An 18620-nucleotide genomic window follows, 5' to 3' on the forward strand; every position below is an offset into this window, starting at 1 on the left:
GCTGCAAAAGCTGGGGCAAACAACTTTTAATATGGAAATTACTTGTTACCCTTTCCGTCTTCAACCATGTGCATCAAAGAGTACCAGGTCTGCTGAAAAACTGGCTTGGATTATTGGTGGTGTCCCAAATATTAACACAAAAAGTGCAGACTGTTGCAGGAGTGGTGCCACAGGGAAAGGGGGAGTTATTCACACTGGCTAATGTTAGCTTTATGCAAACTAGTTCCCTGGTTGTGCCCACAGTCTGTCAAAAGAGATAGACTTTTCCAGAGGATGATTCAAAGTGGCTAATGCTTACCACTCTAGAGAAGCTTTTTTTCCTCTCCATTAATTTTAGATGGGATTAGCCTCCCTCAGCTAACGTTAGCCCAAGTGAATAGTCCTCTGAATTGTTGTCACTACTGCTGTCAGCAGTGTAGCAAAAGAAAAAAAACAAAACACCATACCAAAAGGAGGTCACTCGATGGTAACAGGTTTTTGGGGTTTTTTGTTGGGTTTTGGGATGGGATTTTTTGGTTTTGTTGTTTTTTTTTTTGGGGGGGGTTGTTTGTTTGTTTCAGTAGTTTTTGTTTGTTGTTGTTTTGTTGGTTCACTTGGTTTGTTTGGTTTGGTTTTTTTTTTGCTTTTGTTTTTTACCTATGATGCAATTTCTGAGAAAATTAATCTGGATTTCATTGTCCCTTCTCTAGTCTAAGTAAGAAATTACTGTTACCATTGAAACGGAGAGTGTGTAAATAGAAAAAGAATAATTTATGTTGAAAGGAACTCCTAGAAGTTCTGTGTGTGATCCTTTTCCAAGCAGATACCCCCTAAAAAGATCCTAATGCAGTGGAATGAAAGGTTTTAAAATTACAGAGTGCAATCAGAGTAGCCCATCACATCTTGAAGAGTGAATTCTGGCTACACCTATTGCAGATACTCTACTGTCAGACACAAGTATTAGACCAAAACACAGGGATAGATGGGGCTGAAGGTACTTTTAAGTGTTGGCCTGCTCTCTCACAGACATCCTGTGGCCATATGAATCTGTATCTCTTCTCTAAGTGGTTTCTCTGTCATCCCAGATATAAGAATACCTTTCTTTTCCACTTACATGCATGAGGAGTGGACATCCTTTAATGTAGAAAAATGAAGAAGATGATATGGTTTGATGTCAGAAGACACGCTGTCCCAAAAGTATCAGTATTCTGATTTGCCAAATTTCAACACTTTAGAAATACAGACAAGTATCAGTCCCTAATATTCATCCTCAGCATGATACACACAGTAAATAAAGGTAGGCAGATGGAACCAGACATTTGGAAAAGACCAAAATGAATAAAGAAAGAAAAAAACCCCAAAATATAAACCTCTTCATTTACTAGTGCTGTGCTGACAGGGCTCCTTTTATTTGGGGTGCCTTGCTTTTCAAGAGTTACTTTAAAATGGGAGTGAAGAAGCAACAACAATAACTCAGTTTTAAACCTGCTTTTCAGCCTCTGTTGCTGCCTTTCAGTACTTGAGTGCCTTTGTGCATTTATTCCCGAGCTGGGCAATTACAACTCTGCATTTTGCCTGTCTGACTTGTGTTTCCCAATTTCACCTTTATTTCATCTCTCCAAATAGCTATGTTATTCCTGGCTGATTACTAACCACTCCTCTGTGTGCCTGACCCATCTGAATAGCAGAAGATGTTTCCACAAGAACTAGAGGCTCTTATATTCCACGGTCTGATTACACAGCAAACCACTTTTGAAGATTACACAGTAATACATAAGTAATACTCCCATAAAATACAGCCCCTCATTCTACAAGCAAGCTGATTAAACTCATGAGAGCTTACATATACAAGACCTCCAAAAAGCCTTTGCCTCACAAGCACTGCTTTACTGTGTCTGGAGTTTCCTTCTGATTTGTAACTCCTTTATGCAGAAAATGGAGAAGCATGCAGTAGTTCTGCAATTATGTGGTAAGAATCAGCCAAGTAACAACTGTACTTTCAGCCAGAACAATTAATGCAATCATGAAGCAATTAGTGCAGGCAGCAGATGGTTTGCTGCTCTTTTTTTTTCTCAAGACTGGCAGGAAAAAGCCATGACTGAATTAGGGACTGGTCTATCAGCAGTGGTAATTCAAGTCCACTGCCCAAGGCAGAGACAGGAGAAAGATATGTGAACAAAAGCAACTGAGCCACTGAAGCTTAATGAGTTATTGTTCATCAGCTGAACCCCAGTAATTAACCACATTCACTCACAATCAACACCCAAGAAACTGGGACATAAAATTACTTCAGCTAAAACAGATTTCCCTGCCATTGAGTAAACCCCTATTCAAACAAACAAGAAAAGGTCTGATCATAGTGATAGATTCAGTGGGCTGTGAAGAGATTGAGGGATGATTCTGTGTGACCCACTTACTGTTTATTACAACTGAGCAATGAGAAGCCTCCTCCACTGCTGGCTTTGCCCTCATCAATCCTTAATTGGATGGACAACTCCTGAGAACCAAAACAGTCCAGACCCAATGTGATTCCTGCCTCTCCAGCTCTTGCTCTATTCACCACCTCATTTTCCCCATCCCATTTGCTGCAAGGACACAATGCAAATGGATGACAACAATCAAATGGCTCCCTAGAAGGATGTAAAAGTGTTTTCTAGTTGATTATCACCTCCCTCCTGTCAACAGCAAAATTAAATGACTGCACCAATCCTAACTGGTCAAAATACAATTTACTCTTCCAAGTCGTCATCAAGAAAACCCTCACAACCTCTTCAGTCAGCAGCATCCAAGTTAGTGGCACCAAAATGTAAGTTTCCTGACCATGCAGATACGTTTCCCTTGCCTCCTTGAGTGACTCTCAAGTCAGTATGTACACAGTGCCTGGAATCCAAGGAGTAATGGACCCTCTTCCCTTAAATACAGGATCAGGAAATAGCTAACAGCAGTGTCATTTGTTGCAAAGCACCCCTCAGCTCCCATTGCAATTATCTAAATACCTGCAGGACTTCTTAATTACTCTGAGAAAATTCTGCCTTTGGATACACAAACACGAAACCAATGGGAGTCATTTACACTTAGCCATAGGCTGAACTTGACCCTTAGTTCGAGTTACATTTAATTTAGTCCAAGCTGATTAATGCTCTCTGCCTGCTGGTTACCCTCTACAGTTCTTGGGCAAAGCTTGTCGAAGTCAGAAAATGTGTTCATTAGGCTTTAAAGTAGAAACCAGGTCTGTGACTCATACCCATTCAGTGTACTTTTAAAATTCTATTTTGGACTTAATTGGTACAGATCTACAGACTTTGTGCTACCTGATTTTTGTCTTGTAACTACAGTATTGAATTACCAACAGTTATTCAATTTGCTAATCAATTCCATAACAAAAAAAATTTATAATACAGCCTACATCCTTTCTCCCCAAACACCTCACACACATCCCATACACACAACTCCAACACCACCCCCATAAATTCATGTTAACACACAAACAGACCCTGTGTTCTTATATCCAGATTGTCTTTAAGGATTCTGTGGAAGAGTGGGCATTTCCTATGAAATACCAAGCTACTGCTTGGTAGCCAGCAATCATGAATTAAATAAGCCTTAGCTGTATGGTCTCTAATTCAGAAATATTTCCTGACCAGACTGAATACCCTAGCAATTGAAATGAATTTTCTACTATATGCTACTTTTATTTGACAAAGCTCCCTCTGAAAGTTTCATTGATTTTCATGTAATAAATTTCCTGTTATTAAACACTGTAAGTTTCATTCCAATGGTCCTAAAAAGACATCAGAGACCAGCTTCTGTCTGTTTCATATCAGTCCAGAGAACTCAGCAGCTACAAGGGAAAGGAAACATTTTAGCCTTGTCTAATTACACACTGAACACAGAGAAATAATTTAATCTGCACATTCCTCTGAAATGAGTATAACCATAGTACACTCTACAAAATGCTGTGAGAGGGGTGAGTGAAAAGTAATGCATGCAACTGACTGTACAGAAAGAATTAGTAGGCAAGATGCATTTCTCAGTTGCAAAGGGTATTAAGCTACAGTCCTGGAAGGATTCTGGGTTTGAGTGTAAAGTGAAGGAAGAAAATATTCCAAAAATTTCAATACAATCATTTTGCAACCTTACCTACTTGCTCAGTTTCCTTATGCCTTTGTTTTCTCAGGCTTACTGTAATACCAAGCCTAATTTATGCAAAATGAAAATTAGTAGTTTAATTATTTTACAATTAATTTACCTACACAGATAGAAAATATCACAGATGTCAAACTTTTATGTTGATCCTTACATTAATGTATAACCTGAACAAGTCAGCCAATAGTTAGCTTATCAATTATATTCACAGATTCTATTCTTACAGCATACACAAAACAAAAAGGAGACCACTAAATTACTTTGTGTAAAGGCCTATGTGCTAAATGTCAAGGTATTTCACTGTTTTACCCTGGCTGGGAGCTCAACAAACTCTTTTGGTCTTTTTCCAGGTTTATTCATAAAACTTTAAAACGTCAGGATGTGAAATCAGCAATTTCTCTGAGCAGTTTGCTCCAAAGGCTAGTTACTTTACAGCTGAGTTTATCTGCCACTGACTCCTAACCATCAATTTTTGTTAGAAGTTTTTATCACTAAATTGAAATGGTTTCTCCTATGATTTGTCTTCCCCCATAGAAACATTTATGTGCAACAATATAGTTTTCCTTCAATCTGCTTTTTTGTTGAACTAAACAGATTGAGGTCTATCAAATCCTTTGCCGTAAGAAAACTGACTTGTATTGATGTGTCTGATTCTCAAAAAATTCCAACAATGAGTTCTCCACAAAAAAAGTCCTGTGTTGTTGTGTTAGGTTGGGCAGCAAAAAATGAAGGCAAATCTCACAGCATATTTATTTGGCTGATGGATTACCCATACTGAGGGAACTGGACTTCAAAGGAAACTGATTCAGTGCTACTTTTCCTCTTAGAAAATCAAAAACGACTTGAAAATACGCCAACCAGAGAGGAACAAGGAGTGTCTTATACTGTTCTTGGAGCTGATACTAAACTGGAGCAAAAGAATTGTCGAGTAAGAGGCCAAAAGCCTCATTAGAGGTTTGTGAAGGATCCTAGCTGTCTTCTCTGCCCATTGCCTGTCACACAATATTGCCAAAAGGATGGATGAATAAACACAGACTGCCAGATCAGTAATAGAGGGCTAGGCCCCAGGAACACAGCAGATGCCCACGTCCTTTACTTTGACCTTTACATTGAGGCTTGGTCAATGTTTCCTGCTTGGAAATACCAAACTGGAATTTCCAGAGGCTGTCCTGGGGTCACCCCGAAGACTGTCCTGAATGCTCTGCAGCAGTTGCACAGAGAGATGGGGGAGCTCTGGGTTCTCCCAGGCAAACCAAGCCACGACTCTTACCTTCTGATCTTGGCTGTAGGCTAAGATCCAATCCTCCTGTTTGGGATGGAAGAGCAGACTGTGGATGTAGAAGTTCAGACGGTATTTTTGATAGGTGGCTCCTTCATCAGAACTGATTAATAAGCTGCTTTCAACTTCTGGATCAGTCAGCAGCATAATCTATATGGAAGGGAGAGTGAAAATACAGTGGTTAAGGGGAGTCAGATGGAAAACGAAGCAAGCAGCTAGGAACTTCAGAGAAGCTTATTATATATATTGACCATTACAAAATGCTTCAATGTAATGTCAAAACCACTATAGCCAATTTTTCAGTAATGAAAACAGCATGTTTCAGCTATGTATATAAACACACAACATATGATCAAATAGGCAGAATTACTTTACCACTAGTTAAACCAGACCTAAATGAAGCTGTAGCTTATTTGAAAAATTAAACGTGAAATTTTTAACACTAGAGCACAAAAATTACCAGGCAGGCACAGTGGACTGCTAGGGTTTTCAAGAATGGTCTATTGGAGTGGCAAACAAAAAGTCAGGTGTTAAGAAAAGAAACCCAAAACACAGAGAGAGGAGTGAGGCTGATCTCTAATGGTGGGTTTTGTTAGATTCTGGCAGAAATTTCAGAGAAGGCAGCTTGACTGCCTAAAATATTACCTGGCTGTCTGCAACAAGCAGTCTTGCTTTGGCATGAGAACACATTTGAGAACGTGCTGGGTTCTTTCCACCTCCAGTTTCTACGGTGCTTTGAATTATCGATTTGGTAGTGTATCAAAAATAATCTCTGCATAGTAAATTTGCTTTCTAGCTTTGTCCAGGAGTGCTAGTTTAGGAGTGACAAAAGATACACGACTGAGAGTTGTAGTAGCTACTTCACCCCATTAGCTGTGGTATTAATTGGTCTGCATTGCTGATGAACCAGTGGCAATAATGAGGTACTCCTTTCATGTGTCTCTGCATGAGGGAATATACAGGTCTGAGCAGTAAATATACATTGTTCCAGTATTTCAGCAAGCAACAGAGTAATAACCCTAAGGAATGGGAATAAAGCATAATGACTGAAAAACATGAACAATTTTAAAGAATATTTGCCTTTGAAAGGTATTAAAGGCTTGAATCATTAGCATTTTTATTTTATTTTTTTCTAAGTTGCTTTGCAAATGGCAAACACTGATCTGTTTTTAGACAAGCCTGAAATGAAAATATCCACACCTGGAATTTCTCAGAAAAAATTCCTGTCTGGGTTTGAGCACTGCACACTTCATTTCCTTCTCTTTAATTTAGGCAGGGAGAGTTAGACACAACTTAACTTGCTACCTAGGAATTATAAGGAAGCATAGCATCTGGTGTCTGTGAGACACCAGATGCTAAAGAGCTATTGTATGTGAAGGTGTAAATACACATATAATCTACACAGAATATGTCTTTCATAATTGAGCAGCTGCAAAATCTTTTTTTCTGTCTCTAGAAAGCTCCTTGGTAGCACAACTATTTGGACTTTGACTTAAAAGTTTGGGGTTCTTCAAAACCCCTGAACTTTCAGATCCTGAATAATCTCAGACCAGTTACCCAGCCCCACTGTATCCCTAACATAAAATAGGGTAATGTTTCCATTGTAGCATAAAGGTAGAATCTCCTATTATATCTGTTTACTTTAGAAATTAGTAATGAAAATGAGAATTTTTAAACATTTTTGTTTTCATTTAACACTTTCAAATATTGCAAGCATATAATTGATGTGATTTCCAAAATAAAGATTGAGAGATGATAGAAGTTACACAGAAAGGATTAATAATCAAAATATCAATATATAAAAATATAAGATACTTTCACTAAGGAGTCTATCCAGCTTCTGAAGCCAAAAATCATGATGTTTATCAGTTGGTTCCTTTTTCTTATCACACTAATTTCTGGGGCCAGGTTCCTATGTTTAATGTTTATTGATTCAATACTGTGATTCAAGCATTATGATCTTCCTATTTTTATGACTACCTTCTTGAGTGGATTTTGTTTATGTTGCTATTTGGAAATATCACAGCACAGCATTAATTTGGACTAGAGCAACTAGAGCAGAAATAAGCACAAATCAATGGGCTTGATCCGAGCTCCCTGAAGTTAATAAGAGTCTTGTCACTGGCTTTGGACTGTGCCTCTAAGGCAAGCTGTTAATCAAGACCCACTCTAGTCTTACATATTTCCTCCTGCCTGGGCAAGGAACTCATCTGACCTCATCACTGTCACATCCAAGCACATCACTGCCTTAACACATTTTGTGTTAGGCCACTCCTCTGAAGTGTGAAAGTGCTCTTATCTGCATTTCTTAAAAAGGGAAAGGAGGGAGAAACTGTTGAGGCACTGAAGCACCTAATACTTCACCCAATCAATAAAAGTTAAGTGCCTAAACAGATTTTCAGACACTGCTGACTTTGGTTTTAATCTGCTAACTACCACCCTGGGCTATGAGCACTTTGTTTTCTCTGCTCTCCAAAAGCCTTGGCTTTGCATTGTGATAACCAGCCATTCTGCAGGTAAAATGCCCCAGGACACACCAGTTTTGTTTGTATGCCAACAGCACCTCAGACGTGGCAGAGCTGTGCCACTGCTGTGAATTTATGCAAGGGCACAGAGAGTGGGAGACAGAGCAGGGAGCTGATGGATGACTCTATCCACCAGTCAGATTGCTAACTATGAGACCAGCTTTCAGCATTATCTGCTGCACTGTTGTACCTTGTATTGTTAATCACTCTGCACAGGTGTCATAAAGCAAAACAAGTTAGAGCTGACTATCAGTCACTACTCGCATCACAGCTGCAGCACCAGGTTTTTTATAAGATTAGAAAAGCAAATTTCATTACAACATATCTGTGTGTAAATAATCAGAGTTACAAGCCCAAAAGATAGCACTTATTGGATAAGTAGAATAAATTGATACCTGTATGAAAAGTAAATCAAAACAAGAGGAAAAGGCTGTGCAAATTTATATAAACCTTTCAGAGCACACCAGGAGTGTGTTTCTGAAATTAGCCCTACAAAATTTTGGGGAAACCTCTGTAACAAGTTCCTGTGTTCTGACTCAGGCCACAGTGATCTCAGAGCACAAGAAATGCATTCCTTTTCAAGGAAACTAAACCAGAACAGCCCCTGTCCATGGCAGGGGGCTGGAACTAAATAATTTTTAAGGTTCCTTCCAACACAAACCATTCAATGATTCTGTGATACACCTCAGGAGTGCATCTAATGTTTTCCAACCACTGTTCTGGGCATTCAGATCACACTATCACCTTAGCACTACTCTGAAGTCAGACTCTCTACCTCCAAAATGCCCATAGTGCAGATGTCATCTCAACATCAACCATTTCATTCTACAAACACACTTTCACTGAGCTGCACTACATGTTAATATAGTTTCAGTCACATTAGTTTAGTTTTATTGCCTAAGTTGCCTGGAATATAAATGAAAAAGGAGGGAAAGTACAATTCATTTTAATGCTTTTTTTTTTGTTGCAGCACATGAAATACAGAGTAAATACTCTTTAGAACTTCCTTTTAAATAAATTAACCCAATTTCTGCTTTGAAGTAGTCTATTACCCATTGACTTTACGCAACTGATTATACAGAAAATACAACCGGACACAAATGTGTTGAACAAGAAAAGCATGAAAACCAAAACCCGAAACAGTAACAAATATTAATATAAGTTTAGCTGCCATAAACTTTAATAGCTAAGAATACCTAAGATAAAGAGATTAAAAAGAAACTATTTTTATCATTTTGGGCTTCACGGTAGAAAGCATGCTGGATTTCCTGAAATGGGAGCTACTCCATCAAACATCTTGCTCTGCTTTTACAGTGCCTAATACAGCAGATTGCTGCTTTCCCAACTAACACTGTTTTTTGGATGAGTTTATTCCAAACATCACAGAAAAATCAACATGACTTTTGCATATGAAAATCTCACTTTAAATTTATCCAGGTCCTTAGAGCCTGTAGGGATAGGGCGCCTAGCTCATGAAGTCAAATAAGATTTTTGAAGCATTTCCTTGCCAAAGGATGTGGAAATTGCCGTGGGATAAAAGGCTGGAAAATACTTCTAAGATCATCAAGTCCAAGCATTAGTCTAACACTACCAAGTCCACTCCTAAATCACCACATCTACACACTTTTCAAACACTTCCAGAGATGGTGACTCCACCACTTCCCTGGGCAACCTGTTCCAATGCTTGACCACCCTCTCAGTGAAAAAATTTTTCCTAGTTTATAATCTAAACCTCCTGTGGAGCAACTTGAGGCCATTTTCCCTCATCCTATTGCTTGTTACCTGACAGAAATTACCAACCCCACCCTATATGCACAACAATAACATTATCAGCTTGCTTGGGCTGGATGTGAAGACTAGGGCCCATGATTTTCAGGTTGACAGCTTTTAAACTACCTCTGATTCCACCACTACAAAATTAAGTTATTAACACAGGAGTAAGAAGAGCTATTTTCATCTGCCTCTCACTTCCACTAAAAGCCCTTTGAGGTGGGAGACCAACCTCAGAGTGCCTCTGGTCTGGTTTATTGTTGTCTTAAACAAAAGTGAAGAGTGAGTAGGAGCAAAGACTGCTTCTCTCCAGCAAGAGTAATTACTCTCTGCTCAGATCAGTGTTCAGCAATGATCAGAATCTGCTTATTCACACCAGGCAGAGCAAGCACACACTGCACTTCCTATTGCTCCAGATGGATGGGGTTTTTTTCCTCTGTTAAAAAAAAAGCCAATACAGTTGACACAAGCTTTTGCAACCAAATGCAAGGCATTCATTAATCATCCCTCTCTAAAAAGGGAGAAACGTGATTTGCTTTCCATAGAAATGACAAATGGAAACCAAACATAATTTGTAGACATTAAGACAGTCCACACTTTTTTCACCCCTCCTTCAGTGGTAACTCTGCTGATGACATTGCCTTTGACAATTACATGTATTATTGCTGTCATCACAAAGAGACCCAGGAATTCTTAGCAAGGGGACTCTAGTTATGCTTCTAGAGATGGAATTGTGAGCCCTAGAAACCTGCTGTGAATGCTAGATTTAGTGGCTTAGTAAAAAAAGTCCAGAATTGCTCTCAGGCTTTTATTTTGGCCACTCATATCTCCCCTTGGACCAGCTTTTTGCTAATACTTCTTAGGAAAGAGCATAGTACAAGTGAAATAGAACAGCATGGAAACAAATCCCAACAAATCTATTTCATGGAGTCACACATTTTTCATTCACTTCTGATGTATCAAATGACCAGAAATAGAGATAAAATGCAAATCAGGTCAAATCCTTCACTTTCCTTACCTATCACAATCTTCATGCATAGACTCAACCCTGGTGACCCACACAGAACAAGCAATATTTCTCACAAGACACAGCAAAATAGGAATCAGCAACAGAAACCAGGAATGTCCTACTCCTAACAAAAGCAGGGCATTCCCTACTTAAATTCTCTAAAGAGCTTCATATTTTTCCCACTTCTCTGCTTGTCACTTGCATGACTTTAGAGGGTCGTGGGGTTTGGTTTTTTTCACATGGTGACTGATAGCAAGAGAATCAGTGCTGGGGAATCCCTAGATAGTGAAATGTCATTTCTGCCACTTTACAGATCACTTCTGAATTTGGATTGCCTTTTTCAAGTGAGTGTGAGTGTGCATGAGTAAAAGTCAGATTGCTAACTGTGAGATGTTTACACAGTGTAAACGTGTGCAAGAGTGTGTAAGAGTGTGAGTGTGAAAGTTTGTCTGTACAACTGTGTGTGAGTAAAGAGAGAATCTGGTCCTCCAGATTCAGCACTCCACACATGCATTCAAAGAAACGTGCTCTGCTTTTAATTAATTGAACTCATTCATTGCTTAAACTTTCTTAAGACCTAGAATAAGATATAAAGTGAAACAATCTAAAGGAAGGAACTTTGGTTGTGAAATTTTGAAATAAATTCAATGCTACTGTAAAGGAAATTAGATCTATTTCTTTTACGGGACTGAGTTGCTGGAAGCAGTACATGTTTGCAAGAGCAAACAAATTAAATACAAAGCTACAGAAGAAATAAAGTAAGCATTTAGTTGGATATTAATAGGAAAAGAGGAGACTGAAGCCTCCATGAAATTTTAAAAATCTTTCCTCATGGGAACATCAGGTAACATCAGCTGCTGTAGAACTGTGCACATGGGTAATGCCACTAAAAATTTGGCCCAAGTTTCTGCTTCAAATAAATTGGGTAACAGTATGAGCACCTAGATGAAAACATGAAATGAGCTAGAGCTGACAGTTTTGAAGCTGTCTCTAATGCCAGCTAAAAGACAAGGTTAGTTGCTAAGCAATTTCATTAGGACACCATTAAAATAATACACCAATAATTCAATTGAGGCACTGTGGAGTATTTCATTGCCAAAAGTTCTTGTTAACTCAGAAAGTGCAGCAATTTTGTAAGGAAAGAAAAGACTCCAGTGACAGAATTACACTTCTAACACTGAAGAAAAAAAGAAGATTGCCTTTGAATGATGACCTGGATCAGAAGTAAGTGGAAATGACCTCTTTAATGCAAGGAAAAGGCCTGGAACGAGTTGCTTTGCAAGTGTTATTCAGTGACTTAAGAAGAAAGAAGTTCTTATTCATACAAAGACTCATAACCCAAACTGATTAAATCAGCTGGCACTTTGCTGACATGGAGGGTAACACACTTCAAACTGCCCCGAAAGAAAACCATAGTTGTGATGACTAGACAGTGTAAGTCAGATTCAGACTGAATCCAGATCCAGAGGGTGGAAACTATCCTCACTTCCCCCAAGAACCCACAGGAGGTCCATAGCTGGTAGGATACAATCATCTTCCTCAAATTTTGGATGTTTAAATGTAAGAGAAATGATGTGGCAAAAGGTTCAGACAGTGAATTCATTCTGTTTGCACCCATGAAAGATTCAGTGCTCATTGAGTGATAAGACAATCTCTTGTCACCAGAATACTAGATGACAAAGGACTATCTTTTAAGAGAGAAAAATTATCATCTGCCAATATTTTTGAAAGCTGAGATTGCACAGTATTCCTAATAAAAGAATTGTTGAGAATTGCATTTGGCATCTTGATGAATGTTGTTTGATATAAAAAGCTGGCTAGTGGATGGAAAAAAAAAATCCATTTATCTGTTCTGTATTATTCAAGATGTTCATAACAGGACAAAAGTGACTGCAGAATAAAGCAGCCATAAAAGCTGTATTTTTTATTATCTGTGGGAATCATCTGTGGTTGCTTTACTAGATGGAAAGAGTGAGTGTATGTATGAACAATAACTTGCAAATATTTTATGTGGTGGTGCGTACTGTATATCACTGAAGTCCCAGGTATAGGTTGGGTCAGTGCAATAAAGACTCAAGAAAAGCAAACATGAGGCTGGGACACCTGTGCAGATGTGATTCAGTTCTTCTCTCCGTTAATCCTACTTGATATGAATGGCGGTACACAGAAAGTCCAGAGGTGTAGGGAGAAGAGTTCTCCTAAGAGAAAACAGCGTCCAAAAACAATCCCTCCCTACTCTGAACGTCACCTGAGCACACCTCGGAAAGCAGCACTCGGGATGGGACTGCTCCTGTTCCCACCAAAATCCAAGAGAGGGCAGTGCACCCCCAGCAGCCCTTCCTTGACTCAGATCGGGACATCCATCCAGGGACGAGTTCCCACCCACAGCCTCTTCTCTTGGTAGCTGAGCTCCGGCAGGAGCCCCGTTTTTAAAAGTGCCTCACCTTGGACCGGACACGAATAGATTCAGCTACTTCTTTTTTTTTCCATTAAAGCTGAAGAAGTTGCAGCATCTCAGGGTTTTTGAGAGCTGCTGAGTCACTGCTTGTGGGCTGGGCTGTGCACAGAGAGAAGCACCGACCTTCACCTGCTCAAGAGTAACCTGCAATCCCAGAAGCCAGGGCGAATTGCCAAAATATATACTTCTGCTTTGAGGTAATAATTAATCAAAGGATGAAAAAAGATGAGATGGGGAGAAAAGAGTCACTGAAGATTAGTGTCACTTTTTAAATCTCAGGTTTTTAAAGTCCAGATTCCATTTCCGTTAAGCCAGAATTAAATGAAAATAAAGATTCTACATTTTGTCCTTACCTTAGTGCACCTAGTGTTTTAATGAGGACTGTAAAAAAGGGCACAATATCTTCTTTGCATCATCCTTACCAAAAAATAGAAATGTAATGCTAAAAACAATAAAGAAATCTACTCATTAATGTAACTCAATAGATTACTGCAGGATGTTTCTGAGTTACTTTTGCTAGAGCTATACAGTGATTTACAATTTAAATTATTTAATTCGGGTACGTAAAGACACCTCTAGAGGTCATTTATATCTAACTCCTTCTTCACACTGAGCCAGCTTCAAAGGTACAGTTAAGTTCTCAGGACCTTGTCCTGTCAATATTTAAATACCTTCAAGGATGGAGATTCCACAAACTCTTTGGGCCTATCCAATCTGGTGCTGTTTAGTTTTCATTCAGTGTTAATTTTAAATACCTAGGATTATATTATGGCAGTTCTAGAATAAACGAAAACACCTTCAATTTTACATTCTTTTTATCTTGGATGTCTATCTCAACGTATCAAGAGCTGTGGAAGCTGGAAGTGCTGTTTGAGCCCAAAGCACCAAGGTTAGTTTCACCGCTGGGATCCCATAGCAGTGCTGAAAATAGAACTCGTCAGGCTCAGCTCCTAATCACAGGCATAAACATGAGCTCTGGAGCAATCAGTTCTGGGGGAAGGAACATGAAAAGATTAAGCTTCTTGGTTTTCCAAATCTCCCTCAAATCAAATTCTAGGTTTTTATCTCTTCATTTCACAGAATGGGTCTAATTTAGTAAGCTGACATGAAATGAAAATTTCTTTTTTCTGTTTCCTTATTACCACACTCTGCCTTCTCTTCCTTTACATTTGACATAAAAAGCTTTATCACCACAACCAACTTGAAAATATATTACTCAAAACATAAGTAAAACACAGCAGAAACCTCCATTCCGAAATAAAATCTAATTCATAACAATGACTGATTATTATACTTCGAGAAGAAATAAAGACAAAGGCAAAAAAACTCAGGAAATCCACAAGTACTATAGGCACTTTATTTTGGACAGTGCAATCTAGTTTCAATTATTAATTATCCATTCTTTTGCAACAGATGCTCTGCATTGTACTGAACAAAGAAAAAAAAAAAATAAGCCGAGACATTCTTACAGTCTTACTTGCTTAGGGGAGAAAAAGATCCTCAGCTTTGTAGACATCTGGAATGAGCTGCGTTCATCCATATTGTCCCTACTTTGTTCTGTTGCTCAGTAAGGCATTCCTTTCAGTAAAGAATCTCATGAGATTAATTAGTTAATCTTCACACCAACTTTGTGCTAGAGAAGTAAAGCGCACATATCAAGAGGGAAAATTACTTGGACAAACTCCACTAATCAATCAATGGCACAAAAAGAAAGAAGCCACTTGCACTGTAAGCGTATTATAAACAATAGCATTTCCCAGCCCCAAATACTGGGCTCTAAGGGTTGTTAATCCTAATGAAAGCAAGAGGAAACTTGTGGCCTAAAAGTGTGGTAACCCAAGCAGAGTGACAAAAGGGATAGGGAAAACAGGGGTACCAAGGGAGCAATTTTTCCCTGGAGGGTAAGTGATAAATGCACAATTCACATGCTGAGCCCTGGCAGGGCTCCAGTCCTGGCTGGATGGGTGCTGAGCTATCTGGTCTGGTGGAAGGTGTCCCTGGTCATGGCAGGGGAGCTGGAATGAGAAGATCATTAAGGTCCCTTCCAACCCAAACCGTTCTGTGATTCTGTACATGGGCTATGCCTGGGCAGATGGTCAATTCACTGAACACTTGGTTTCATAGCCAACTGTTTCAAGCCATGCCACTTGCCTCTGGCCAGCCATGGCACCTGTGTGACACTGTGCTGTTTAATATTTCAGGGTTCTAACTCTTGCCTATGCTTTACAGCACACCCAAAGGGAAGAAACAAAGGGGAGGGAACATCACAAAGCAAATGCACCTCAGACTGGGCAGAGGTGTCCTGCTGGTACCAAGGACATTGGACATTAATATCCATACCTGCTCACTTCCATCTCTCTGCACCATGTTCTTATCCCTCCATGTCTTACAGATGTTCTCAACTTATTTCACCTAAAGCCCAGCAGCTGAAACTGTTCCATGAACATGGCTGACATTATCCAAAGTGCTTAAACTAGTCCATCACTTCTCAGGAGGGGGACTGGTGCTTCCAGCAAGAAGAATCCTCATCAACCCGTGGAACCCAGTAATAACTTTGAATAGAAGCTGCTTAAACCAGATAGGGTTAGTAAGAAACTGCTAATTTTCCTTCATCTGTTTTCCCTTTACTGGCAAAATGCCTGGGACTGACTTCATTTCAGCTGGTGGCCCTGTACCTGTCTGAGGCAAATATCAGATAGATCCTTTGGCATCTGCTGCTACGTGTTCTGAAAGTGAGAATCTTAAATGAAAGTGCAACAAGACAGAAATCAGAGTATTCAGTTGCTATCCAAAATAAATGTTCTGGGAGGTAGAAATGGGAGAAAAAAAAGTAAAAGTACAGTTTTTCAGGATAATTATCAAAGTTTTGGAAAAAGAGTAATTCACATTCCAGACTTTTCTTTTTTTTTTTTTTCCTTGAAATTATATAGAATCTATGCAAAAGAAAATGAACACCTATACACAGCAAAAAAAAAGGGCAGGAAGTTTACTAAATTGTCTGCAATAATACAGGCTATTTTTCACATAGTGGAAGAATTTTTTCCATTTACTTTGCTCACATTTTTTCTAAAGACTTGGTATTTTAAAATTTAACTACCTGAAAAATAAGGATCCAGTTTCAAAGAGTCATTAATGCAGGATCCACATTTCATGTAGGATTTTTGTTTACCTTTTTGATAGTTTTAGGATGAGGAAAGGAAATTATTAGTTCCTGTTTACTCATTTAAAAGCTTTTCTGTGGACATCTCAAGTCTAGAAGCTTTATTTTAATATTTCAACAAAGATTTAAATTCTATCCAATTAAAACTGATTCTACCAGCTGACAACTTTAGAAAAGTTACATATTATAAGACACCCAACATAATCATCAGAGTTGGCACCACAATTTCTTCACTGAGTTACAATTCTTTTCTCTTGGGAGATGTCTATGCAATCTAATAGTTCTTAGTGATATTTTCTTATTAGATTTAAATGGAATCACTCTCAAGTAATTATCTACCACCACACATCTACACAACAGATGATGGTAACAGCTGAGCATACATCACTGGATTAACATCAACTTTGTCATGGTACACCTGGTTCTGCTACTTCTTGTTTTTTAGACATGAAGATGGGGAAAAAAATGAGTTCAGGGACCAGAACAGAACATGAAAGAAGTCTCTTTCTTGCAGGTGTGAATCGGGTCAATTTTCCTACCCTATGACAGTCATGAAAACAAGCATGGACTCAGAGGAGAAAGCAGCAAACACAGCACAGAATCTTCTGGTCTGGTCTGTTAATTTTGCACTTCTCACCATACAGTATAAGGTCTCTAGATTCATGGCACACAGTTGTGTTCTACCATCGACCTGCTTCCAGGCTTTGAGTCATCTGTAACCAGGATACGTGCTCATACAGCTGGAAATTCTCCCTTACACAAGTAACTGTGCCTTTCCCAAATAGATGACATACACTTTTTGTACCTTTTAATTCCAAAGCATGTGTCTATGTGTTAGCTTTGCTGAAGCTCCATGTTTTATTTCATTTTGGCTTCTTACATGCTAATTCTCAAATGTTCTCTAAAATTTCCACTTAGTTTAGTTTTAATTTTTCCTTCTGATTGTGAATAAAGCAGAGCTTCACTAATTATGTCTACAGCTAATTCTTTTTATGTACATTTATCTGATTTGCTTCTCTCCAAAGCATTTTTTGTATTAATGCATTAATTTCATAATCACTTCAAATTATGTTCCATGTTGCATGAACAATTGGGGAATTAGCATCTGTTTGCAAATTGTTAGCTTGGCTTTTCATTTTTGTTGTTGCAGTTGATGAACTCAAATTATCCATACTGAACGTGCCTGAAAAGAATTCCACCTCCAACAATAAATAATTCTCTTTACTTTCTGTATTGGTTTTTGTTAAGGGAATTCAGTGCAGTTATGCAACAGAATAAAACAGTGTTTTTCCTTATCAGTTTTGGTGTAACAGTTGATTGCTATGTAGAGTCACTGTCACAGTCACTGATAGTCTTTGCTCCTAGATGCTACTATGCTGACTTTTTCAATTCTATTGTCATTCTGTGCTTGCCACAATTCAGGCTCTCAAATGGAACCACAGTGTCAAAGACCACCCCTGGCATCCAAGCAAGTTCAAAGCGAGCACTGAGCTCACATGAAGCAAGGGCAGAGCTGTTCAGACCCAGCACAGCTGTTTTTCACAGAGGTGACCTCCTGAGCCTATTCAGATACAGGGATATGGAAGCTGTTCTGGGCCACACTGAGATGTTACAAGAGCATGAGGGCTAAAATATTAATGAAGAAATGATGCCCCATGCCTCATTTCCCTCCTTGGACATACCACGAGACATCCAAGGAGAATGACAATGCAGAAAATTCAGTGCTCTTCCCCTTTTACTACTCCATTTCAGAGTTGTCAATGCTTCTTCTCCTTGACCTCCCATTCTTCCCTTTCTTTCCACGCAGCTTTCCTCCTTCTAAAATCAGTCATTTCCCCCAAATTTTAAAATAAGGGTAGCAAAAAGAAAATGATACATCAATCTGCTGAGATTTTGTTACTACCCCACCTTCAGTTCATGATCTAATCTACCTTTACAATATCTAAAGCAAAGGATCAGCATTCTTGGTTTGTCTTCATATACCATCACAGCAGGCATGATCAATTAGTTCGATACACACAGAAAACAAATTTTTAAAACAGAACTTCAGTTGGTACAAAAGCCTATTGAAGTTAACAGAGCATAATTAGGAGTTAATGGCATTATTAACGGTTGAGCCAACTGAAGCTACACCTTTCTGTCTTCATCACCCAGTGCATAATTTCACCAACTAAATCACCAAGAGAAATCCACTTTTTTCAAGAACACAGGTTTTACAAAAATACTACAGCAAGGTGTACGTTTTCATGTTATCATCTCCAAATAGAGCCTTCTTTAAGGCTGAATGCCACCTG

At 38.8% G+C, this 18620-nt stretch overlaps 1 protein-coding gene across 3 annotated transcripts in view; it reads right to left on the reverse strand.

Annotated features, from left to right (window-relative positions):
• Window positions 1-18620, reverse strand: part of SORCS1 (sortilin related VPS10 domain containing receptor 1) — a 260557-nt gene that overhangs the window by 99304 nt on the left and 142633 nt on the right. For all 3 annotated transcript variants that reach the window (XM_071446302.1, XM_071446300.1, XM_071446301.1), the window contains exon 4: window positions 5396-5554. In XM_071446302.1, the coding sequence (XP_071302403.1) occupies window positions 5396-5554 (159 nt within the window). The remainder of the gene's footprint in view (window positions 1-5395; window positions 5555-18620) is intronic.

Source organism: Agelaius tricolor, unplaced genomic scaffold, assembly GCF_023055355.1.
Source record: "Agelaius tricolor isolate 1412-34295 unplaced genomic scaffold, bAgeTri1.0.p SCAF_22, whole genome shotgun sequence".
Lineage (NCBI taxonomy): Eukaryota > Metazoa > Chordata > Aves > Passeriformes > Icteridae > Agelaius > Agelaius tricolor.